This window comes from Alosa alosa, chromosome 4 (genome assembly GCF_017589495.1).
Source record: "Alosa alosa isolate M-15738 ecotype Scorff River chromosome 4, AALO_Geno_1.1, whole genome shotgun sequence".
Lineage (NCBI taxonomy): Eukaryota > Metazoa > Chordata > Actinopteri > Clupeiformes > Clupeidae > Alosa > Alosa alosa.
In genome coordinates, this window is record NC_063192.1 from 11,857,274 (window position 1) to 11,883,593 (window position 26,320).

Consider the following 26,320-nt stretch of genomic DNA (forward strand, 5'->3'; position numbering starts at 1 on the left):
ATGATAGTTCTTGCAATGAATAATGTTTGCCAACAGATGGCGCTACAAGCCTGTGTTAGTGTACAATTGGCTGTGAAAAGCATTGAGGAATTTTAGGTCCACTTCATGTCTTATCAACAACATCACTACAACAGCAGTACTTTAAACAAAATTTTATTAAAAATAAATACAGAACACAACAAACTTAAAACAAACGTAGCAACCCACGCAACATAATTATGATAGAGTTACAAATTCAAAATGCTACAGTTTTTGATAGGCAGTCACAATGTCTTGTAAACACAAAATAGCTAACTTTTATATCCTGTAAAGGAATGCTATCTTGACTGATAAGAAGAGGACATCAGTGGGGTCTGTCTGGGTCTACAAATTCGTAATACATAATCAAATAACAAAAGCCTCAGCATACTTATATTTATAAATAAACATCTTTACAAAATGTAAGAATATCAGCAATAACCCCTGACAAAAAATACAACAAACAAATGCCACTGAGAATAAAAAGAACATCTGAAGCGCTTAGGATGAGTATTTACATGATCAACACCTGTTGAAGTAGGCTACGGCAAAATCATTTTTAGTACAGTGGCGCCCATGTCTACGTACAGCCTTGAGGTGTTCCTATCATAAACATGACACAGAGTTTGAAAGATGGGCTCGAGCTGTGAACATGTGCTGGCACTGACAGACTGCCGTTTGGATAGGGGTCTGGAGAGAGATAGGGGACCGTGGGCCCTTTGCAGCCGGACGCTGGTGCTTTGACAGAGTGGACGCCCTGGCCGGCTGGGATTAGTCTGCTATGCAGCGCAAGTCCAGGCGGGAGTCTGCCCCCATTGTTGCTTTTATTACGACCATCTCGCCGCCTGTGTTGCCATGGCAGTGCTGAGGCCCGGGGCACCAAAGTCCATCACTGTCCGATGTGGCAGAATTCCAGACCGGGGCTGAATCATTACGTTGTGGCAGTTATATTCCCAAATGTTATCATAGTCCAGCTCCTGGTCGTCCGGCTCGGCAGGCTCAAGGTAGCAGTTCTCATCTGTGGGGGTGGAAGAAGGGGGAAAAATGACGGACTGGTCAGCTTCAACTTCATAATTGCAGTGTCAAGTAAAATCTGTCTTGCCAAGACTGAGCAATGATGATTGGTCTGGCCCTGTTCCAGACCATTTTTGCCATGCTTTGTGAAGGCATCTAAACCTGTGGTACGACATGCCTGGGCCAAGCTTTCTCTGCATTTTGCAGTCAGAATGAAAGTAAAATAGCAATAAATTCCCTTCATCATACACTGCAATGTAAAACCACAGATCTGTCTCAGTACAATAATTATGTAATATTGTCATTTCACACAACAACACCTGAAAACCTGCCTATGTCTGGCATACTAGTGTAAATACTAGAGTGTGGCTCTGCTGCTGAAGCAGAGGGCTTTGCCTGTCTGTTGAACTCTGATGTTTTAATGTGGGGCCAAGCCAACAGTGGCCCGGGCTACTGCAGTTGTGCTCTCTAAATCACGGGCGGCAGTAATCCTGTCCTGCACGAGGCTTCCCCTCTCACACGACACCTGCACTTCACAGCGGAGGGGAGGGCGGTGGAGCGGCCAGAGTGGGCCAGAGCTCAATTTCACACACACATCTGCTGCTCCGCCGCACGACCCTGCCCCACACACACACACACACACCGCAAGAGGCCCAGTGCTGACTCTGCCTCATGTTCAGGGGTGGGGGGAGAGAGACGACACCCTCACACTTTCCATGAAGTCTGCGCATCTGTGTATGTGTGTGTGTGAGACAGAGAGAGAGAGTGTGTGGGGGGGATTCCTGACACCCTGACACTTTCATTACTGCATGCTGTATACATGTGTGCATGTGTGTTTGTACGTATTGTGCTTGTACGTATTGTGTGTGTGTGTGTGTGTGCCTGCGGGAGAGTGTTTGTGTGTGTGTTTGTGTACTGTACATGTGCACGGAAAGGTCATTCTAAAACTATCCTGACTAGTCTATGTCTTAGACTGAGCTCTACACACATGCTCTGGGAATTGTCACCACACAGATCATTTTCACTGGCAACTCATTTAACCATGAGATCTATGACACCAGTATGTCACTTCTGTTTGAGTGAATTAAGTTCACTCAAACATACAGTACAGTAAGTGGCCATCCATTATAACATTAGAACAAGTCACTGACAGGGGCAAGAACCCGATATTATCATATCCTATTCCCCCACACTTTATTAACGGTGGCATTTGAACTTGCTTTTGTACTCAAGCGGTCACACAACTTGTGCACCGTGTATTGAGTTACCCGGTTTAATAGCACTTGAATGCACCATTGTGACTTTGACACTAAAACTGTCACATTCCTCGCATTCTCACCTGGGGAGTAGCCGTATGAGATCTGCTGGGTCTCCATGGTAGCGCAGGATGTAAACGTTCGCTGTGAAAGGAGAACAAAAGTTAATAACAGCCTGCTTCAAGAATATCTTATGGTAGTGTTCTGGATGCAGAGGTGAGTTCTAGATTCAGAAAATAGCAGTCTAGGGTATTCCATGTCATCTACTGCAGATTTGCTCATTAGCAACCTGAGGAACCGTGGGTGTTAGCTACTGTGAGATGCATCGAGGTTCTGCTGGCTAAGAGAACTTGGAGGAGCAGGATTCTTGGCAGGATATTCAGTTTCTGTGCCTAACCTTTCTCCAGCTCTGCTTTAGTATATCTGAGTGTATCTGATTGCAGTGTGCAACCCATCCCGAGGGGGGAGAGGGAGGTGTGTGTGTGTGTGTGTGTGTGTGTGGGGGTCCTCACCTGTGTCAGGCTGCTGTGCTCGGGCACTGTGTTGGGCACTGGCAGCATCTTGAGTCTGGAGACGGCCTCAACATGCTGCTCGGACCCCCACTGGCTGACCCCCGCGTCCTGCTCCGGGGCCAGGCTGCCCCTGGTCCTCCGGCCCATGGGCGGAGTGCGCAGGCGGAAGTTTGCGGGCAGCATGGGTGGACACTGCTTCTCCGATGAGCTGTGCCAGGAAGACTGCTGCTAGACAAAGAGGGAAGAGGATGAAGTCAGTCAGATGACGTTACGTTAATATGAATTAAATAATAAATAAGGAAAAAACTTCTTTATGCCATTTGATTTAATCTAACATGTCTGGTGCTTGAGATTAACTGCTTGTATTGTGTTTTGTAAATCATGCTACTGAAGTAGCGCACACTGCTGTGGTTGGGTGTCCTCTGGATTAACAGAGAGGTGATTCACTTGGCCCGCTCCCCCGACCTTTCAACATGGGAAAGCTCTTAATTATGCAGGCGGATCAATCAATTAGTAATCAGGGGCGCTGGGGCCCTTAGAGAGAGAGAGAGAGAGAGAGAGAGAGACAGACGTCCCGCGTCAGATCTCTGGTCCCTGTTTTCGAGGTGTTGGGTGGCTGTGGGGCTCAGCGCGGCAGTGTGTAAAGCGAGATCCATAGATCCGGTGTCCTGACCCACTTACCGCCGGATTAACATGGCTCCCCTGCGGGGGGTACCCGCCGGGTGTGGTGGGGTCATCGTAGAGGGGCGAGAGGGGCTTTCGGAGGGGGCCGCACATGTCTGAGTGCCTCTGGGGGTAGCTGGGCTGGTGGTGGAACTTGATGGAGGACTGTGGCGTGCTCCAGCTGTTGGACTGCGGACAGAAGAGAGAAGCACTTCAGTAATCAGCGTCTCGCCTTAGAGACGAGCCTTTTAAAGGAGTCATTCTTCACTGTCTTAAGGGTAAATCCTCAACTCCTCCACTCCCAGTGTATTGTGTGACAAACCGGTTGGACTGCTAATAAAGAATGAAAGCTGTGATGATGACCCCCTTGATTTAAAGGGATCCTCTTTACATAAGAGCAATGACTCAAGTTCAAGTGCTCACCTGTCTTCGTGTGACATGACAACTGACACGGGCTTTACCTTAATAAGAGGGGCCTTTTCGACGCGCTGGATGGGTCCGTTGCGGGTGACGGAAGTGTAGGGCATGTTGTAGACGGGCGACGGGGGAACCTCGGACGAGAGGTAGGAGGACCGCGAGCGCAGGGAGTAGCAGCTGAGGATAGCGAAAAAAGGTCCGCTGGGGCCGCGACGCGAGGCGACACACGCTGTTGCTACGGCTACCCAGGCGGGCGGAGTACTGAGTCTCGCCGGACGGGGGCCGGCTGGAGGAGTACTACAGAGGGAGAGGAGAGCAGAGAGACCTTGTGAGTTGGTGCTGTTAGGCACAGCATCAGCTTAACAGATACAGCAGGACAAGGCCAAGGTGAAGGGCAGTTTAATTGGATCTGCAGGACCTGGTGCTATCCTGCAGCAGAGATAATTAGAATCCATTCTCACTAAACATGCTCCTGGGCATGGATCCATCTGCTGTAAACTAATTGGCATTCCCTTTTTCAGTGATATCAACAGAGAAAGGAGGACACCATATGATATGACCACAGAACTTCAAAGGGATTTTTGCCATCAGTGCAGTGATCGTGGGTGCAACTGATTACTACATCACACAAATATCTGAAAGAGTTCAGGGGCATCCACTTTGGTGTGACTGTGCCAAATAAAACAATATGTATCAGTGAGTTATAAGAAGTTACAATATTTGACTTTGTTAAGTATATAGAGCTGAAGTACTCCTCAGAACTGAGCTGAAGTGCTCCTAAAAACTTGTGACAAAACTTTGTGCGAGGAAAACAATAAAGGCTTAGACTGGACCGCAATTAATTATTAACATCTCCACTCCTTCCTGAAAGTCAGGCAGCTCTTCTGTTTAAAAACAAACACCGCCACTGATGCCAAGACCTCACGGAAAGGGAGACAGCTCGGACAAACACAACCTCACGTACACTTGTGGGCACACACACAAACACAGATATATTTACACACACACACAGATAGAGAGAGAGAAAGAGAGAGAGAGAGAGAAAGCGTGCTTGTTCTCTGAGCTCCCTTGGCTCTTTTTTATCGTTTCGGGGGCATCAGCACATTCTCCTGCTCCCCCTCTCGCTAGGGCGGCAGCGGCGAAATAAGATGTTAAACTCACACAGAGGGGCTCCGTGTAACCGGGGGACAGGGGATTATCCTCTCCGCTGGGAAAGGGCAGCTCGTGGGAGCCGCGGCCGCTGTGCGACAGCCTCAGCGCCTCGGTCGGGCCACGGCTGTGGCTTGTGTTGCTCCACCTGTCGAAGTCTGGAGCCTGATAATGATAGGGCGTACACAGCATTAAATACAGAATCTCAATCAACAACACCAGACATGTTTCAAATCACAATAAGATATTTCACCATCAAAAAGAACAAAAGAGACACAGAGAAAAGGGAGGAAGAGAGAGAAAGAGAGGGAAGAGTCATTTGGTGGAGGGATAGCGCAGTACCTCTCTCTGGGTTGGAGTGTAGATGATGTCATAGACGGGGGGAGGGGGGCTAAGGATGGGCACATCTGCCGATTTGAAATGCTCGATCCAGTCATGAAACTCTGTCTTGTCCGGGCATGAGACGATGATGGGGTTGATGAGCTTGCCTGGCAACGAGATCAACAAGTGGGAAGGTCATGTAAGTGTCTCAATGCCGCAAACAGAGCAAAGGGGGAGCTCCACATCCAAAATAGCGTTTTGCCTCACGCTTGGGAAAGTGGATACTGTACTGACACACGTCATCCTGGTTTCGTTTGATCACCTGAAATTTCTATTTCTCTCTTGCTATATTTAAGGTGCTGTTGACCAGTGTCTGGCTTACCTTCGATCATGAATGTGTTGGGCTTGACCTCTTGACAGGGTGTGGTGACCGTGATCATGTTCAGGGAAAGTTTCCCCTGCAATAAAAAGCGATGATGTTAGAAACACTCCCACCGAATGCAATGAATACCCTGAGAAATGAAGGGTGCCCAAGAAAGGAGCTCAATCCTGTGTAGGCCATGAGAGATGCAGTTGTGTACCTTGTAGAAGAGCCGGTTGTTTTCCCCAGACAGGAAGATAAGTGTGTCAGGGTACATGACCAGGAGTCGGTCACTCTTGTCCTGTGTGAAAACAAACAGAAACGTTCATTTGAATACAAGGTTTGACAAATGTTTGCTTCAGACATGACACTGGTGGGAATACTGGTGAGAAAGCGCTTGTGGCAGATTTTGGAAGCGAACCAGGATCAAGTTGGGACCAGTTAAAAGTCAGGACAAAGGAGCCGGCCTAGTGGCATTCTGTGCAACCATGTTTACATTAAACAATGGTTCATTAAATCAATTAAAAGTAATACAGTACAAAAGGGTGCTCACAGTGTTAAGGACAAGCTTATGATTGGGTCCACCTGCAGACAGGTACATGGCATAAAACCACCTTGTTACCACCGGTTACCATCGTGCATTCTCATGCACCGCCGGCCTATAGTGTATGCAGTACACAGTACAGAGTACAGTCTCCCGAGGATGTCAACTCAGAGTGGAGATAGACTGTATCTTTGGCCATGAGAAATGCAGCCTGGCTGACTGACATGCACTGAGAGAGAGGGGTGTGTCGCCCTGTAGACCTATGTGGGTGTGTCTGACAACAAACAGCTGTGAGGTGAGTCAAGTCACTACGTGAGCGAGGCAACTGGTTTACACACCCTCTACACAAGCTCCTTCACATCACTGACACATAGACAGACAAACAGACACTCACACACACACACACACACACACACACACACACACACACACACACACACACACACACACACACACACACACACACACACACACACATACACACAAATGTGCACACAAAGATTTCAACTCCCTTTACAAATAAATGTTTGGAGGTTTCCATTTCCCTGAGCGGAAGCCATCTTGACCGTACTTATGTGGTCAGCTATATTTTCCAGGACTTTGAGTGGAATGGCAATAAACAATGCGGATGTGGAGAAAAAAACATGCTTTTAACGCCTCATGGAATTTTCTTTTTTTTCCCTTTGTAAAGAAGAGAGAGAGTGGACCCACTCACACTGTTTAGACACACACTGTGCTCTTGGCAAGCTGACGTAAAATTGTTGAGTTGCGCAACAGTTATGCTATGTGAACTCAGATATGAGAGGCCCCCTCATAGTTCACTCATCTGTTTATCTTTCCACTTTTAAAATCCCCACTGTTTGATAACAGCCGTGTGTCATGCCAGGCACCAGGAAGTTACGGTAATATTCCCTAAGTCTCCTGGGGTCGACATACTCACAACAGAGACCAGACACATGACTCAATTTAAGTGGGAAAAATTAAACTTTTAGGTAGCAGTAGAAGAAGCAGCAGCCGCTGACTAAGAACTAATTTGTTATGCATCATCGGCCATTTCGAGACAACATACTCAATCAGAAAAAGACAAAGGTGTTACTCTTACCTGGCAAGGCAGGTGCTGGATCTTGACTTTGGTCACATAGACGATGGGCCCAAGGCTCTCTCTCTGGGAGCCCTCCCACTCGTAGATGGGTTCGTTGCTGATGGAGTTCCTGAGCTCCTCTCTCCCTTCGCCGTAATCTTCCTCCGTCTGGGTCTAAGAGAGGAAGGATGATACCTTGTGATTAACAACATGGCAGGTAAATCATCATCATGACTGTCCCTTACATATAGTATAGTGTTTTCGGTAACATGACTACATAGTCTGGAGCAGTTACTGTTATGTTGAACTCATGTGCACTGTTTTGCAATTGACCTCTGAGTGTGGTCAGTTAAACTTGGGTAAAACAAATAAGACACTAATGATAGGATTAGTTGGTTCAAGAGCCTGTTTTTGTGAGGTAAACCTCAGCGTTTGCAGCTTTGGGGCGGGTGTGGACAGTGAGCGGAAATGTTTCCTTTTCTGATGTGGCTGCTCAGACTGACCCAATCCCAGCCCCTCCCAGTGAAAAATCCCCAGGCAAAGACAACTGACCCAAATTACTCACCACGGCTTAAGTGAAGACTTCCTGTTATTACAACTACTCACAATCCTTCCCTCTCTAAAGCCCACAGGAATCAGTTTCAAGGTGCCACGGACAGATAAAGCAGTGCTATCTTTCCTGCCTCTCTCCACGTTACCTTGAAGTCTGAGTAGGTCTCAGTCGTGATAGCGGTTCCTCCGTTAGCCTCAATCTGGTTTTTCAGTAGCCCAAACCAGTTGTCCATCTCCTTCTGGTTGGCGCAATACACGATGATGGGGTTGAGGCTGACACCTACAAAAGATCACAGGGGTCACAGAGTCAGGGTTAAGGGGTCGCCACTGGAGAAAATACCACGTGGGCCTCCTACCGTGCAGATGACAGTTTGTTTGATTTAGGTTTACCTCGCTTTTTTTCCAACAGACAGATCTTAAATAGGAGTTTGTCAGAGAAAGTTTCACAACACTTAACCTTGTAACGTTTTTTTTTCTTTCTTAACTGTTGAATAGGTGGGTGACATGTTTTATTTCTGTTGTAGATGAGTCAACTTGAAGGAATCTTCACAGAACATCATATTGCAAAGAAATGGACTTTTCCTGTACTGAAGCTGCACCTTGAGAACATTCAAGAACAGGGAAAGTCCCGTTTTCAACCCTACATACCAGAGATATCAGTGCAGATATCTCTCCCTCTCCTGCCCAGCTTTGTCACTGATGGTAAAGTCTCTGACTGGGCAGTGTTATCTTTTCTCACAAGTATGCTGGCCTGCTTGGTAAGTATACAGGCATGCTTGTAAGCCTGCCATACCAGTCTTTAATTTTAGGTGCCGATAAAGCATGCTTTTGATGGTGGCACTTTTTCCCACAGTATGGCGAACACTCTGAAAACCAATAATATGTTAACAGATTGTAAATGTTTTATGGGCATAGCCTGTTGGCCTTTCACTACTTGTGCAGATCCTCTGTGTGTGTTTCTTTAAAATAACTTTTTAAAGTTGAGATAACTCTTGGTTTTGAGGGCTGAGGAGAAAGTTAAGTGGTTTCATGATGACAAAGTTAACTACCTTTCACACCAGTTTGAAGGGGATGTTTCCCCTGGGGAATTACTGGAACAGAAAAAAGCTCCAGGCCTATTGCTCCACACATGGGGGAAATGGGTGTCTTCTTCCCCTTATTTCTCTAAGACCAGATTCCTACCTGACACATAAGTCTAAGCAGGCATTCTGGGAATACAGTGTGGAACGTGGCGCTTTTCATCTGACCTGTGCAATCGTCTTACTCATAGCTGAAATATTCCTGAAAGTTCAGGTTGACCACAAGCGCAAAGAAAAAGAAAGAGAAAAAAAGAAAGAAAAAAAACCCCCAAGGAGGACAAACATGAAGTGCAAACAGTGGACTGTTAAGCTGGCCCGGGTCTTGGAATGCATAATGGCTTCGCCATGACATGGAGAGACCTACGCAGTGTCCGCTCCACTCGACAGCTGAGCGGCTTCGGCTGCACCTGTCAAATAACAAGGGGGGGGCTTGAGGGAGAGTTTCACCCCTCTTTGACCGCGGGCAAATGGAGGCTCCTCTAGTTAGTCTTGGGGTGGGAATGGGTGAGGGAGGTCGTGGTACTTTTTGAATCACTGGAATGTCTCAACATAGGAAGCAGCGAAGGTTGTAAATAGCGTGACTTTTGAGCTTATACTCTTCCTAGACTATCTAGGCCTGTGCCTGGATACCCATGGCCTGCTCAGACTATGGGGATGAAAGCAATCTCAGGGATTTAGCAAAAGATATTGCTAGGTCTGGCCAGTGATACAGACTGTTTGTTGGATAATGCAAGTCAGAGCAAGACTACAGGCTAGATTCCATTGATAAACCTCTTTTCCGTTTTCCGAGCAACAGTTTAGGATTAAAATTAGCGCTTTGGGATTTATTTCTTTGCCAACATTTTTAAATAAACAGAAAACGAATCATGCTGGTAATCCACTTAGAGCCACATTATCTGCATCAATCAGAACAAGCAGCTTTTGTCTGGCTATCAGGAGAGCTCTGCCCGCACGTAGCAGGAGGCCTTGCTTACCATTTATCTGGAATGCGAATTCCTGTGGTTCGTTGTAGCTGCTGTGACTCTGTACTTTGCGCAGGGTGAGCTCCTTCAGTGGGAGAGTCCCCTGCAGACACAAAACAAACACAAGATTGTCCAAGATGAACAAGTGTTTCAAGTACTGTGTACCACACTACAACACTTCACATTGAAGTACTTTTCTTTTTGAGGTCAAGTTAAATTAAGTTTTCTGTTTCTTCTTCTGTAAGATAGGCTGTGCAGTACAAGTCCCCTCCCAAACATAGTCAGACAGACTCATTCATGTTGTTAACGTCAAATACAATAAACCATAATCACTGACGTTTACTAATCTACTGCTGACCCACCTTTCTTTCAGTGTACTGCATAATGTTTGCCTACACAAATAAAATCTGTGATTAATGCCTAGAGGCTTTACTGCAAGTGTGTGTGCTGCAAAGTGTGTTTACAGCCTCCGGAAGGGTTGGCATAGAAAGATGGTTATTGTATGTTGCATCATGATTATTCAGATATTATATTTCCCACAGACAAAGACATGTGTCATGTTTTTAATGACCTGAATTGTGCACTGTGGTTGTGCGTCTTGTCATAACACTGGTACTAAAAAAAGGATGATTAAGTGTTTGAGGTGATTGTGAGCTCACCTGGTAGGTGAGTCCGCTGCCGCTGTTGGACACAAAATGTAGGTGAGTCTGAAAGAGGTCCAGGAAGCAATCATGCACATCCTGTGTGTGGATGGGGGGAGAGAAAATAACATTAAGCAAGGCATTTTGTGCTGACTATGTGCTATTTCACACAATTCCCTCCACACACACACACACACACACACACACACACACTGAATAAACACAAGTAATCTACCAATGTATCCACCCATGCCACAATCATCTGGATCAGTTTTGAAATCTCACAAGGCACACATACACACTAATCTATTTATAATGCTGCCCATTTTAATCTTTCTCTCATTTCAATCCAATTTCCATACAGGACACACCTTGTGATTGACACCAGATGGTTGACTTAAGTTATTAAATGATGATGTGTGAACTGCCCCATGCAAATAAGTGGGAATGGTTAGCAAACTCTTTCAAGTGAAAGAGGTCAGACAGTGATTTATAATTGGCCACTCACTTCCTTTAATCTGATATCGCAACCTCTAAGCTCTTTTGGTGGGCAACAACAATGTCAACTCTTTGTACTGCAAGTGTGAGGAAACACTTCCTCTCTGGGCTTGTATTGTCATGGGCCTGGTTAGAAAACAATATGTTCCCCACTATGACTTCACCCTGCCTTGTTTTCAGGGTGAATCTCTCTCTCTCTCTCTCTCTCTCTCTCTCTTTTCTCCAAACATCGGTACATGGCATCAGGCAAATAGCTGATTCCCACGCTCCAGAGCCACTGAGCCTTCCCTATCTGCATCAGAGAGACGCGCTCCCTCAGGCGGCTGTCAGAACACGACGGAGTTGCTCAACACCTCCCGGCCCCCGGCGTGTTCTGACAGCAGCATGGACACCCCGGCACTGCGTCTGCGCTCCCCCAGTGCTCCATTAATCAGCAGCGACACATCACCCGGCCGCAAATTCAGCTTCCCACAGCCACATCCTGTGACCGCCTGTTTGTTTTGTTTCGGGTTCGAACAAAACAAAGGGGTGACTAACTCAAACCAAGTCATCATGAACCAAGAGAAAGTCCAATCGAGTGCTACCAGTAATGATGCGAGATCGTATGGATAAGCCAGGCTCACATGTTCAGGTGGTTGCACCTGGGAGTCATCACACTGTAAACAGGATGAGTAAGGCGACTGGCTGAGTTGGTGGTTTCTGGGGCCCTGGGGGGTTGTTGCTGGTTCTGGACTGGGGTGGGAAAGAGTCAGGAACAGGTGGCTCCTTACCTGGCAGTGAAGGAACCGGAAGCGCACTCTGGAGCTGTGGATCATGCGACCATAGTTCTTCACGTTGATGCTGCTCTTCTTCCAGCCGCTGGCGGGGTCGTAGGGGAACGGGGGATCCCATTTTATATTGTCTATCGTCTGGAGGTCCTTCGGTGACATCTCCTGTGATTGGTCAAGAGAATTTGTAAACATTAGGTTCAGCACATTAAAGGTTTCACTCCTGAGTTACAGCAAATGAACATGGCCAGTAGAAGGCACATAGGAAGTATTTGGAAATGACAGACATTCAAAGGAGAATGATTTCTGGGGGGGGGCGTGCCGCATTTACCTTGCGGGGAGTTACTGTACAGAGGATGTTGATGATGCTGTTGGATTTCTCCTGGCCCACCTCAGGGTTCTTCTTGCGGAACAGCTTGCTGCTGCATGTGAAAAACCAGACATCTGTTAGCATGAAGTCATCCCTGTGGCTTCCTAGCTCACTGCAGCATTGTTAGAGCATTACGATTTCAGGTTTGTGCAATTGATGAGCTTAGAGGGTGAATCTAAGCATTACGTTCTATGAGCACACAGCAGTAGGGCCGGTCAGCTGTCTGTGGTTTTAAACTGTATTAAGACACTTGGACACTGAATAGCTTCATATGCCAACCAAATACAACTCGTCTCCTCCTATAGATTACACTGGTTAAGATGGCCATTGTGAGAATCCTGTTACCACACCCACTCCACACTGGCCATTTAACTCCAGAGAACAATAGAGTTTATGTTTCAAATCCGACGCTTGTCTAGTAAAATAAGGTTCGAATGTCATCTGTTGTCACCCTGTGACCCCCATTTGTAATCGTTAGTGTCAGATCTCTATAATGAAGCCCTTCCTGCACATTGATAAGGGAGGAAGTCCAGCGTGAGACGGTCGGAATCATCCCCATCTCTCCCCATTTGAATGTGATTAGCATAACAACACTGGGCTCATTCACTCGGGGGGCGATTGCAGTTAAACATTTTCAGCATTATTCATTCTGGTTTAGCGATGAACGCGTGTGGAATCCTAACCATGCAAACTATGGGTGAAGAATGCTCTTAAGACAGGTAGGTGTAGTCCAACATGCTCGTAACATAGTAACACAATTGACTTTGCCATTTGTTTCACAGGTCTTGGCCTGGAGGTGGGGGAAAGAGAGAGAGACAGAGAGAGAGAGAGAGAGAGAGAGACAGAGAACTAAGAACACTGATGTCATTGTTCTGTGCTGAGTAATTCACCTGCACCCCCCACAGAGTCTCTCTGTGTGAATGTGTGTGTGTGTGTGTGTGTGTGTGTGTGTGTGTGTGTGTGTGTGTGTGTGTGTGTGTGTGTGTGTGTGTGTGTGAATGTGTGTGTGTGTGTGTGTGTGTGAATGTGTGTGTGTGTGTGTGTGTGTGTGTGTGTGAATGTGTGTGTGTGTGTGTGTGTGTGTGTGTGTGTGTGTGTGTGTGTGTGTGTGAATGTGTGTGTGTGTGTGTGTGTGAGAGAGAGAGAGGCCAGGTGAGAAAGGAGCCCAAGTTACATATTGGACTTCTGCCCTGTGTTTTCTTTTGAAACAGAGTGGCCCTGTGAGAGGCAGATTTCAAACCAACAGACTACCACTGAGGTTCTATTACAACCGAAGAAAGTCAACCCAGGAATCACAGTGACCTCTGAACAGCGCAGTTAAAGACAAGAAAACACATTTACCAGGATATTACTCTGTCTTCCACTATTCATGCTAAAATTATGCCAAAAGCATGCAAAACAACCAGCATGTCTCAAGAGAGAGTTAAGCTGTCTTTATCAGTGACTTAATCAGTAACAAAATCTAAACAGTTAACAACCAGTTTATTTTAAATGGCCAGTGTAGTCTTCTTGAAATTGTTAAAACACCTACAAGTACAATTGTCCATGAAATCTCTGTTTTTATTTTTGATACAGTATTGTACAGAGCAATCTCGCCATGAATCTTGTCTTGACCCCAGAGTCAGAAATGACAACTTCCCTTAGGTAAAGCATGACAGGGCTAGTTCTCGGAAGCAGATCAACTTCTGGAATGTTCACGGACAGTCCAAACTGTACGGCCACTTGACTAAACAAACTCTCGTGCCTAAAATGAAAACCCCTCAGAGCACAGCAGCCCAGTCCATTCAGAGGTGCCATGAGCAAAGACAGATAGACACCACCAAGAGAACAAACGGCCCTCGAGTTCCAGGTTCTCACCACCACTGCCAGGATACACATGAGAATGTCAACCCCTCCGCTGGGATGCGACCACTATGGCGATAGCCACATTCCTCCCACCAAGGCGACCCCTCCACACACACACACACTACTCTGAGGAGACCCATAAAACTAGACCCCTTTACAGAATGAATGAAAATAGTACACAACACATCTCCATAGGGACACCAAGCCAGTAGGCATCAGACATCAACCATAAACACAGCAGTAGCAGAATTTGAGTGAGTTCTCAGACTGATAACTCTCTCCTGGGAGCTCTCGGGGGCCAGGTGGTCAACACACACACACACACACAGACACACACACACACACAAGACGACTGACAGCCCCTACCTGTTCCTGCGGATGAAGCTCTTACTGGAAAACCTGAAGTTGTGCTGAGGAACACATGACATGCTGGTCCCCATGGTGGCTTCTCTGTGTCTCCGCTGCTTCTACTGCTTCTGTGTACTTGTGTGTGTCTGTGTGCGTGCGTGTGTGCGTGTCTCTCAGTGGAAGCGTGTTATATATCCCTCTGTGACGCTCCTGTTGTAATCCAAGCTGAGCCTCTTTGGCTCTCCGGCTGGCTGGTTGACTGTCTCTGTCGGCGTGTGTGTTGCTCTCACAGACGCGGAGAGGCTGATACTGAAGGGGAAGGCAGCCAGCCCACGGGTTGTATAGCCTGCCTCTGGGAGTGTGTCAGCAGCCAGAGAGGGGCGGGGCTTTGCGCTGAGGTGTGTGTGTCTGTGTGTGTGTGTGTGTGTCTGTGTGTGTGTGTGTGTGTGTGAGGGCAGGAGTCGAGAGAGAGAGAAGGGGGGGTTGAACTGGGGGCCCACACTTCACACCTTGCGTGGGATCTTGCTGTTAAATCAATCCTCACAACAAAGACGGGGGGTCTGTTGCCGTGCAATGTTTCACACCTTCGACCAGGCAAATGGGACTCATTTGAATGTTTGAAGAGCATCATGAAAGGCTGTTAAGTACGAACCGAGGCTACTGGAGTCATCTGGGGATTTACACAGGCATGTCTGGACATGATATCATTCACTACGTCAGGACAGACTCTATTTATTGTCACTCTAAATACTTTGGGAATAATCATTCTATTTTCATTTTCTCCATTTTCACATCTTTCACTGAGTGAAGCAAGTCTACATTGTAATGATGCCAAGAATAACAATTCCAATGAAAAGACCAAAACGGTTTGGGGATGGGACAGCAGCATGCATTATGACGCACAACTGGTTGAAACTACCTGAGCAAAACTATTAATTTTCAGTTTCCCAAGAAGGAAAAGAAAGTGAATCAGGAAGTCTTGATGGGTTGAGTTCTTGGGAAACACATTGTGAACCACCTATGGTGGAAGGTGATTATTATACTCTCAATACCTGTGGCAATACCCACAACTGAGTTTTTTATTAATGTAATCTACATACAGTGTCAACCACAGTAGCTTCGATGAGGATAAATGAGAAAACACCTCATCTACTTGAAACACCCAGACTTCTTCAGAAAAAAACAAACTGTGTGTATCTGCACACAATGTGTCTGGCAGGGTATTTTTAGCCACCACCACACACACACACACACACACACACACACAATCAAGCGCTGCCATTTTGTTTTGTCATGCAGATTTTGTAATAATATCAGAGAGCAGCATGAGCACTGGAGTTGTGCGCTGTGTTTGTGCTGGGCGTAGCACTGTATTCGCCTTATTTGCTTAAAATACGCTACTCCACCACCAGGCCAAACCCATTTTGTTTGCAGATGTTAAAGATATCTATCTAATCAAATTATGGAGTAACGCTTCCTTGTATGCGATTAGAAGAGGAGGGAGACAATGGTCAGCCAAGGGCCTTATCTGAAGCGGCCGCTCGTGACCACACTCTGCCCCCGGCTCAAAAACACACCAGTGGCGTTTAAATGCAAAGTTATTCATAACGTCAACTTACTCAGCTCAGTGCCGGGCCAGAGAATGAGTGGAGTTGATCTATATACATTTTTCATACATTAACTGTATGGTTGTCTGTTGTTGTGTCCATGCATGGATATTTCTGTAGATTTGATTTGATGTGATGTAAATAATTATTTGGTAAATAATTATTTGGAATTGCTGTGTGTGCCCCTAGTCTGTTTTTGTGTATGAATTTATGTTCCAAGACTAGACATTGTCTGTTAGGACCTAACCCAGGGTTTAAAGCTTTAAAGGAAAATGTCTATGCCTGAAAATGTCTATGCCTGAAGTTATGAGAAATGTTCAGAGCCTTTATCCATAATAGGTTTACCAATCTTAAACAATCCTGCTCATGCCTAAATTACGACATAGTGTCTGAGAATCTTAAGCCCTGCCTAACATATTCATTTAGTTTGTCAAATTATACAGGTTTTGTTTGTGATACTACACTTTAACTTTTAAAAATAAAACTCTGACTTATACCGTTTTGGACCATTTTGGACTGTGCCTGCATGCTGTTTTGATTGACAGAGGCCCACATGCACTACCCAAACCTGTTGCAATATTCTGGGTTGATCCATTGTTTTGACAAGCATCTCAAGATGATTTAGGTTATATGTGTCATGGCAAGAGACCAGTCATTTCCCACGATAACCAGGAAGAACGTGCTCTTGTAACCGTTGTTGCAGATGATGCTACCCACCGCACCAGGATATGGAGGACTGATGAAGGGATTCTGCCCGGGGCACTCAACTGCCACATTCCACCATCTCTCTGCCTGCTTCCTATTCTCTCTGTCCCTGTGCACATCCATGGCCGGCTCGCTCTGAACTGATTGAATTATAGCACAGAGAGGGCTGCGAGGAATGTTGAGTTTGGTTCCAAGGTGATAACCAAGCACTTTGGAATGTCACAGATGTGAAAGAGGTGTGTGTGTGGAGGATGTAGGGGTGTTTGTGTGTGTGTGTGATGTGTGTGTGTGTGGGTGACTTGAGGAGAGGGTACGTGAGGCCTGAGTGGGGGTCTTTGTTTGATCAGGGGCCGTTCGTGCAGCTGAGAAGCCCTCTCATTTTCTCTTACCTCACCAGATCGCGTATGCCGTAAACCGAGCAGGCGGTGAGTGATATGCGCATATGTGGAGCGTTGGGCATCTGAGCCGGGCTATGGGCTGGGAAGAGTGTGTGTGTGTGTGGGGGGGGGTCTGTGTGCGCAGAGTGTGCAATGGAAAAATCGCACCACACACACCCCAGCAGATAACCATCATCAGGATAGTGGATGAGTCACTCTATGCTCCCTCTCTACCTCTCTCTCTGACGTGAGGCTGGGAGTCATTCAGGGAAAAGCTCTCACCCTTGACCTGTCTGGGAAAGTTTGATCTGAACTCACCTGGGTTTCGGTTTGTCTCGACCCAGCTCCTGTCAACACCTGTAGAGATTTCGATTGATTTCCTGCTGGGAAGATCATCAGGTTAGGTCTGTGTTGGCGGAGCAAAAAAACCCCTAAAACATTGGAGCAGGAAATAGATAATATTAAAAACAGTTTCAATTTCACTTCGCCTCTCTCTATGACTGCAGTAGCAAATGATGAATAAAAGTGTACAAACATTAACAGAACTGAAGGATCTACAGAGTGAACTTATCTCACTTCTGAAAATATGCTGGGTGCACACGTTTTTACGAAATAGCTGAATTGTGACGAGGAAGGTGCCAGCAGTCTGCCGCCTGGTCTCATGTTATTCATGAATGTTCCCCCCACTGACAGTCAGATCAACACTGCGGTGGTGCCAGAGGTAGCAAACAAAAGACAGCTAACTGTCTATCAAGGCCCTTTTATCTGACATTTGCACACAGACAGCAGAGAGAGGAGTATTATCACCTTGGATTTTTTGGCTTGGTGAGCTGTGCAGGTTTGTTGTCTGAAAGTTTTCTCGGTGATTAATGGGGCCAATCACTCAATTCTTTCAGTGTAATGAGGCTCTGGTGAGAATTGAAGTGGATTGTGTTGCTGCCACAATACACCCAAGTTTTGATGGAATTTGAGAAAATTGCCAGCTATCCTGATTTCTGAGACTCATCATGGCGGTATGTTAGACTTTATCCAATGACTTAAAACAATCTTGTTCTGGTCAAAAAAAAAAATGGCAACACTTTACAAGGTATCTACAAGAGTGACATGACACTGCAATAACCCTAACTTGTCATGACAAAAACCGAATGACACTTGACAGAAGCGAGTGACAGAAGCGTTATGTCATAAACGTTTATAGCTTGTTTATAGTGTTTATGACAAGTTCATGACAGTGTCATGTCACTCTTATGTAGATACATTAAAGTAAAGTGTAGCCTAACCAAAAAAATATTTATTTGTTGCCTCTAACAAGTATAATTATTTTGTTTATAGCAGTCATTATGATCGATAAGTTTACTCTACAAGCACATAAGCGCAGCAGCATGACCATTGTCAGCCCTAACAAGCCCTCAGATGTGGTCATAAAGTGTGAGTGTTTGTCCAGCATTGTGAGGGTAGGACCTTGGTCCAGTTCCGCCCACACATCCATGCGTGAGCGTTAGAGGAAACCGGATGGAAGTATGAGTGGCCAGTAACAACACCACAATTCAATGACTTAGCTCCACAACATTTTATGAATGTGACTCTGCTTCCCCTGAGCTGGTCTCTCACTGAATTGTTTCCAGACTGAAAGCGCTTGGTCTTTGCCCCTCAGCCCTTCCTCCGCGCAGAGCTTCCGTCTCACATAAACAGGCTTCTTATTCACTTGATCAATGGCTGACAAAGAAACACAAGGACTACTTTTGATTTTTTTCCATGTTATGTTTCCATGAATCAGACTGAAACTAATGAAGCAGTGGTCTGTTAGATAACTAATAAGTTGTTGTTTGAGATCAAGAGTGAATACAGCTTGGAGTGCTTTTTATCATTTTGTAATCAGGAATAGTTTTTGCAATGTTTCCTCTCACAAGGAATTTATTGCTCATGTGCTGGCAGCTACAGTGCTGTGTCTATGCTTACTTTGCTTTTACTGCAGTGTGTGTGTGTGTGTGTGTGTGTGTATGTGTGTGTGCGCAAGTCACCCTTGGAGAGCCACCGGCACCGGCAGTGAAATTAACTTTTTTTCTCAGTGTCCCGCAGCTGACATAACCACCAGTGTCCCAAATTCAAGTTCTTGTTTTTTCCCATTCTATGCAATAAACAGTACAATAATCAGTAACTTGCACCACTTAATTAACTCATTCTGGTCCACCATAAGTTCTAAACACTTAATTTATTAAACACCATTTTATTAACTTTAAATCATCTGCTGTTTCACACAACACTCATTTTCAGACGTTGCGCTTTTGACTCTCTTTTGCGGTTGCACTAGACGTTTTCATTGTCCGTCGTTTTGACGGACAGGTTTGTAAAACATTCCGTCAATAATCTATTTCCACGTGTCTTTAATTTCAATGTCAGTTTGGTGTGATGTCATGGCCACAGATCTAAGTGAAAACAATAATGGGAAATTACCACGAAGCTGGCCAATTTCTGTCTAACTTTACCGAAGTGAAGCTGTCAGATAGGCTACTCTCAGGTATTCGTTTATTTTCTCAATAGCCTATAACTTAGAACTCCCACAACGAAATGTCATATGCTAACTTAAATAACGGTTTTCATAGTTATAGGCTACCTTGCAACACTATCATTTTGTGAAGTTGCAGTATGCTATTAAGCTCAGCATGGTAGGCTATTGGTGACGTTTCGTCTGTCACTGACAGAAAACACGCAACGTTTTAGTCAGAGGACTGTCATCACGTTTTTTAGAACACCAGTGTAACCTCAGGCCTACACTATCAGTCAAAAATGTTCGCAATGTCATTAAAACAAATGGCATTTCCTAGCCTATCTGCCTGCTAGTTAGGTAAGTTAACCTCTATATCTGAAATGACCCATTAGATACCGCCCGTGCCCTATGTTTGTGTCGGCCTATGTCACTTAATATTTATTTTTATACAAAACCAAGAAGGCGGATTCCTAAGGAAACGCAAGCACCCATCCCATTTGGATATCTTATATTGTATTTGTACCAAAAATGACATTGTAGCTTACAGTGATTCGAAGAGCAGTAAACAGTGTTGTAGGCTGCTAGGCCTATATAAAACCGCTTCTTTATAGATCAGCTGGCTAACGCTGCTTTTGCCAGCTGCCCTGTCAAACGCCAGGTAAAATTACGCCAGGTCAAGTTTTGTATATTTTCATTCAGACAAGAAAGATACGTTTAGATTCCCATGTGAACAGTTTAGGAAAAAAGTACTGTCCCAGAGATGTCAGACATCATTCTATTGTGTACCGGGGCCATTTTTTATAGGACGTCGGGACATCGTTAATTTCGAGCCCTGAGTGGACCCAGGCATCCATGCGGGGGGCGACCCCTGCCATGTTTGTCCAGCCTCCGTCAGGGTGCTAACTTCACACCTCCGCGTCTTCTGATGGGCCGTGTGTGTGTGAGGAACACAACATTAGGTGTCCGAGAAACAGACGCTGGTGCCAAAGTTCTCACAGCGCCGGACAACAAAGATGAGCCACACATGGCCTATCTTTGAAGAAGACAGATCAATGGCATATATATATATATATGGCCACCTCTCCAGCTCATTACATTTACATTCATTTAGTAGACACTTTTTATCCAGAGCAGCCTACATATGTCAGTTATATTACAAGGGCCACTGTCCCCGGAGCAACTTGGTTAAGGGCCTTGTTCTAGGACACCACTGTGGAAGCCGGTTTGAACCAATAACTTTTCAGGCTACTGCATTACATTTATTCATTTAGCAGACACTCACTGTTGTCCAACGTGTCTTACATATGTCAACTATATTACAAGGGATTACATTGTCCTCAGAGCAACTGAGACTGGACAGAGTGACAGAGATGGATGAAGAGCACAGACAGGACTGTATATCTTCATGAAGTCAAAGGACAGATGAAGGTGCCGTGCTCAAGGGCACAACGGCGGAAGCTGACATTTGAACTTTCAGGCTATAGCTTGAGTTAATCATTTAGATGACAAATAATCAGAGTATTATTACATTACATTACATTTGGCTGAAGCATTTTTAGCCAAAGCGACTTACAACATGTTTAAAACCTTTTAAAACAATTCTCCCAACAATTTTAAAACAATTTAAAACGATTAAAAGAGTACAAAAGAACAAGCTAGTGCATCAGTGAGTGCTGTTTTTATATAGTCAAGTGTCAGTTCCAGTCAGGTGATAAAAAGTGCTAGACTGCTACAAGCAGTGTTGGGGTCGTTACTCAAAAAAAGTAATGTATTACACATTACTCACTACTGTAAAAAAATGTAATACCTTACATTACTTCTTTACTCTCTATGGAAGGTAATGCGTTCCATTTAGCTGGATGTGGTGTCCCTTCATCCATGTATATGTCTGAGAGGCAATCCTGTCAGAAAGGTTCGAATCCGTCCGTGTCCGGTCTTTGCGCGTTTTGTTGAATTGCGCAGCTCGGCCCGCCGTGCACATGGCAGGGCTCGACCCGCGAACAGCTGCACCTCGAAGCGGATGTCGAGCGGTTTGAGAATTGAGCTAAAATCCCCAGGCTGCTCGCACAAAAAAAGCAACCAAGATGGTGCAGCTAATAGATGGCAGTTCAGGCTTTGTGCCCTTCTATTTTTTTAAACTTAGCGAGATATAGACCTGTTGATTAATTTGACATTATTGTTTATTATTGATATTCTCCTTAATATAGTCTTACCATGTCACTGTTTTTTATATTATTGATTGAATGGACATTATTGTTTGCTTTTTCCCTAATTTTGATTGCTTATTTTATTAGGCTATTGATTGAATTTACATTATTTTTTATTAGGCTATTGCTATTCTCCTTATTAAAGTTTGACCAACATTCTAATCTGTTCCCTGTTAAATTGTAGGTATGATGTTGTTTTTTGTATTTGTGTGTCGCTTGGACAAAGGCGTCTGCAAAATCCCATAACCATAACTAACCATATAGGCACTATTAGCATTAGCCTCGTGAGACCATCCTGATCTCGCAAGCTTCAGATTTTCACTCGCAAATCAGTCTGGCATCTCTCCGATAGAGAAAATTTGGAGCAGTTCACCAAACGAACGTCCAATCAGCGTTGGTTTTGAGGTGGGTTTAGGTGTGACGCGACTTCCACGGATGAGATGAGCATAGCTATCGCTGAAGTTTTATCCAAATATTTGAGTATTCTTGGGGAAGCTAGGAGTCTCTGCCATGTAGCTGGGCGGAATGAAGGACACAGACATCCTCCACGGCCAATTCAAGTTAGTGTTTGGTAGCACTGAATCTTAGTTACTTAATGAGAAGGAATATGCATGTCTATCGGTTTTCACAAAAAGTTACTCTTCTCAAACTGCTGTTGCTTACGCCCCTGGGAGAGGTGAATGAGGTGTATTTACGCTTTCAGATCTCCTCAGCAACGACACTGTCGCTTTGAAAACTGTGGCAAAGGTTTGGGCTCCAGAGGACACTCTAGATGCAATGTGGCGCAAGTTTTAAAAATACATGTATAATGACCTGCAACTCAGAGATGGCACATAGTTATATTTGGATTTTTCGTGCGCAGGCCTGTCGTCAAAACACTATTTGAGAAGGGCTGCGCACAATACCTAGGCCTAGCCTACATCTTGTTTTTAATAACAATGCTGTTTACATCCTGTGATACAAAATTCTATATGCCTGGTAAAAATGCTTGATGTGTAAGGCGCCAGTATTTCGTCCATGTGGATCTTCCAGAGACGACCTGTGGATAAACTAGATGTACCGCAGAGTGGTACAAAATATGACCTCCGCCCAGTCCAGCACATTTTTTCCACAAAAATAAATCATGCTGAAAGGCCTATATGATTCTAACTGTCTCACTAAATTGCATTATCCACACTCAATTCTCACTGGTATCTGCTTGACAACAAGTACCAAAACATGATTAGTTCATAGATTTCACATGTAAAATTCATTTTATATAACCCCACCTCCATCTTGCCTGTTCATAATTCTGAGAAATTCTTGAATTGTGTGCATGTGTGCATGTACATGTTTATGTTATGTGTGTGTGTGTGTGTGTGTGTGCTTGTGTGTGTGTGTGTGTGTGTGTGTGTGTGTGTGTGTGTGTGTGTGTGTGCGTGCTTGTGTGTGTGCCTGTGTATGTGCCTGTGCATGCATGCGTACATATGTCTACTGTGTGAGTATGTGTCATACGTATGATTACTGTGAATGTATGTGTGTGTGTGTGTGTATCTGTTTGTGCACATGTGTGCACATGAAATGGGTTAACATGACCCCTGGAGGCAAACATATGGAAAAAAATGGTCATCCTAGGCCCTACAGTTCTCAAGATATTCACAGAGAACTGTGTCTGCCCTTCCCTCCTTTCAGGGGGTCCAGTCCAGCGGGGGGGCTACAGATCAAAACGAAACACATGCCCACCAAGTTTTGTGTACCCCGGTCTTTCAGTGTCCCGGGAATCCTTGTTGGTGTACGTCACTAAATGTACACATAAATTATTTTATTGTAAGGCCCCCCATGAACGAAAAGTACACAAAACTTGGCATGCATTCGAGGGTGTCATAATGATCCTACACTTTTAATTTCGCGGCAGTTTTGACCTTGTCAGCTTAGAGATATTGTGATGAAAACACCTAATTTTTTTGCTTTTTTAAATTTTTAACTAGGTGACGCTTATACATGAAATAAGTGGTAATGGGATGGGGTTGACATGCCTCCTCAAGACCAACATACATAAAAAAAAGGTGGACCTCCTAGGCCCCACGGTTCTCGAGATATTCACAGAAAACTGTCTCTGGCCACCTACAGGCCAGTTGGTGTATAGTAACATAAATTAATTTATTGTGTGGCCCCCCATGAACGGAATTCCACAAAACTTGGCGTAAGTTTCGTGTACCCCGGTCTTTCAGTGTCCTCAGGAATCCTTGACGGAAATTTGGGCATGCGAAAAAAAAAAAAAAAAAAAAAAAAAATCTGACTAAAACTATATGACCGCTTCGCTGCGCGGCGGTCATAATTAGACTGATATATTCCCGTGACAACTAGGGCCTACCACCATGAGAACATTGTACCAGCACAATTAAAGGGGCAACTGGGGATTGAAAACAGTGAATTGAATTCAAGCCTAGAGTGTTGTGTAGGCAATATCAGAATGAAGTCTTTTAGGTTGTTTGCTTGCTGTAGGCCAAACAAGTAGCCTATAAAACACTGTGTCAGTCATGGTCAGTCAGGCATCCCTTACTCAAGGTTCAGAAGAAGAATATTTCTTCTGATGAGAAACAAAACTTCATCAGGAGGAAACATAATTAACTGTGACCACTTATATTCTCCCACAGCTTCATGAATTTATATTTCCTATTCATCATTTTCATGTCTTGGAAAATTATGCATTCTTAGCAACGGCGGTGTCAGTGGTTCGTCCCGTTAGGCATTATTGTCCCGTAAGAATTAAACATAGTAGCCTACCATGAAAACTTGGTGGGGATTTTCGTTGATGAGGTTCATGTCACATACAATATAGTAGCCTACGTTTTAAAACGTTAACGTTAGCTACTTACCTAACTTGTAGCCTATGTTAAAATAGACCTCTCCAGAATAAGTCCCCCCTCCGTAACTTCCATATCCATCCAACTTCCGGGCGTCGATTGTCTATGGGAAATAACATGGCGTTTCGAAATATCATACCGGTAAAACATCTGTAGGTAGCGAAGTAGAAAAAAATGGTGGGCAGATTGGCCTACACACTTCTGCCATCTAGTTTCCACTGGATTTTTTGATTGTCGGTGCCGTTTAAGTAGTATCCACTGGATTTTTTGATTGTCGGTGCCGTTTAATACTACTTAAACGATAGGATAGGAGTTTCTGGTAGTTTTTGAGGTCATCAGTTTGTTTAGATTGCCATTTTCTCTCTGCGGCTCTGAGTTTGGTGCGCTGCGATTGGAGGGTATCATTTAGCCATGGGTGAGATTGTTTGGATCGAGCTGGCCTTGTAGTAAGAGGGCACAGTTCGTCCAGACATGAGCTCAGTGTGGAGCAGAGCGAGTCTGTGGCATCATTAACCTTCAGAGAGGAGAATGTGCTGAGTGGAGACTGGGTAGACTGGAGGACTGAGACTGAGGAGCCGGAGGTTGCTCTGTCAAGTCTACATTGAACCGGATGAAGAAGTGGTCGGAAAGATGGAGAGGCGTCACCATGAGGGTGTCTGTGGTGGAGTTCTGAGGATCAAATCAAGCTCTTTGCCAGCTTTGTGAGTAGGTGGGCTGTGAACCAGTTCGAGGTCAGGGACATAAAGTCCGCTGAGCCTGGGGCATCTACTGTAAGTGGATGTTCATATCACTGAGGTAAAATAGTGGATAGTCATGCTCAGGGAGGGAGGACAGCAGAGTGTCCAGCTTGTCCATAAAGCCAGTTGTCCTGGTGGGCGGTAAATGACCATCACATAGAGTTTGACAAGGGTCATCACTGTGATAGCATGGTGTTTGAATGAGTCATATTTGTTTGAAGGCAGCGGCGGAGTGAATTTCCATTCGTTGGAAATTAGCAGGTCCGTCACCTTCTCGTCCAGATGGGAGAGTGTGAAGTAAGGGGAGAGCGCCGCCGGGGTGGCAATGTGTCCTCTGGTTTGATCCAAGTCTCAGAGAGAGCAAGGAGTTCCAAGAAAAGGTGGTTGGCATAGCCAGAAGCCCTCAGGCAATCGAAACTACAGGAGAAACTCTAGAGAAGAAATTATGATTCCATTGGGATAGTCAATACTGATGGGTTGAGGTTGAATGAGTCAATACTGGCTTCCAGTTGAATGGAAAGTGGTGAAACTGACATTTATAATGCCCACACTATTTCTCTGGAAATTCTATACCCTGAATGTGATCACTGGGTTATATTTGAAGATTACATTTTTTAGATGTAATTTCTATATTCTAGTTCAACTTCAAACGTGATCATTTGTAAGATAACATTACAAAGATTCATATTTAGAAATCACAGAAAATGTCAGCAAATATCATCAATAATGAATGTTGGCCATTCAAGACCAGGGCAGGTTATGCCAGTAAAAGAGACAACAATGATTTTCACATCCATACAAACACACCATAATATGAGAGAGAGACTGTTAGAATCAATTCTGGCACAAGGGCTAAATCAAGCCTGTTTTTACCACCCTTTCGGATCTTTAGTTTCAAATACCTGTTGGCTTTTAACTCAACAGCCTGAGGAGTGGCCCTGCATTGCTGAGGGAG

The 26,320-nt window shown here is 44.9% G+C and overlaps 1 protein-coding gene across 1 annotated transcript; it reads right to left on the reverse strand.

Moving 5' to 3' along the window:
• Positions 1-137: 137 nt before the first annotated feature.
• Positions 138-14,843, reverse strand: plekhn1 (pleckstrin homology domain containing, family N member 1). Its single transcript, XM_048240601.1, is given in 17 exon segments — positions 138-1,036; positions 2,372-2,432; positions 2,801-3,025; positions 3,482-3,652; positions 3,925-4,104; positions 4,106-4,177; positions 5,042-5,194; positions 5,372-5,517; positions 5,733-5,808; positions 5,932-6,012; positions 7,358-7,510; positions 8,035-8,168; positions 9,942-10,032; positions 10,589-10,669; positions 11,839-12,000; positions 12,167-12,257; positions 14,417-14,843. Coding segments are annotated over 17 exon segments (2,142 nt in total). The 5' UTR covers positions 14,491-14,843; the 3' UTR covers positions 138-845.
• Positions 14,844-26,320: the final 11,477 nt, after the last annotated feature.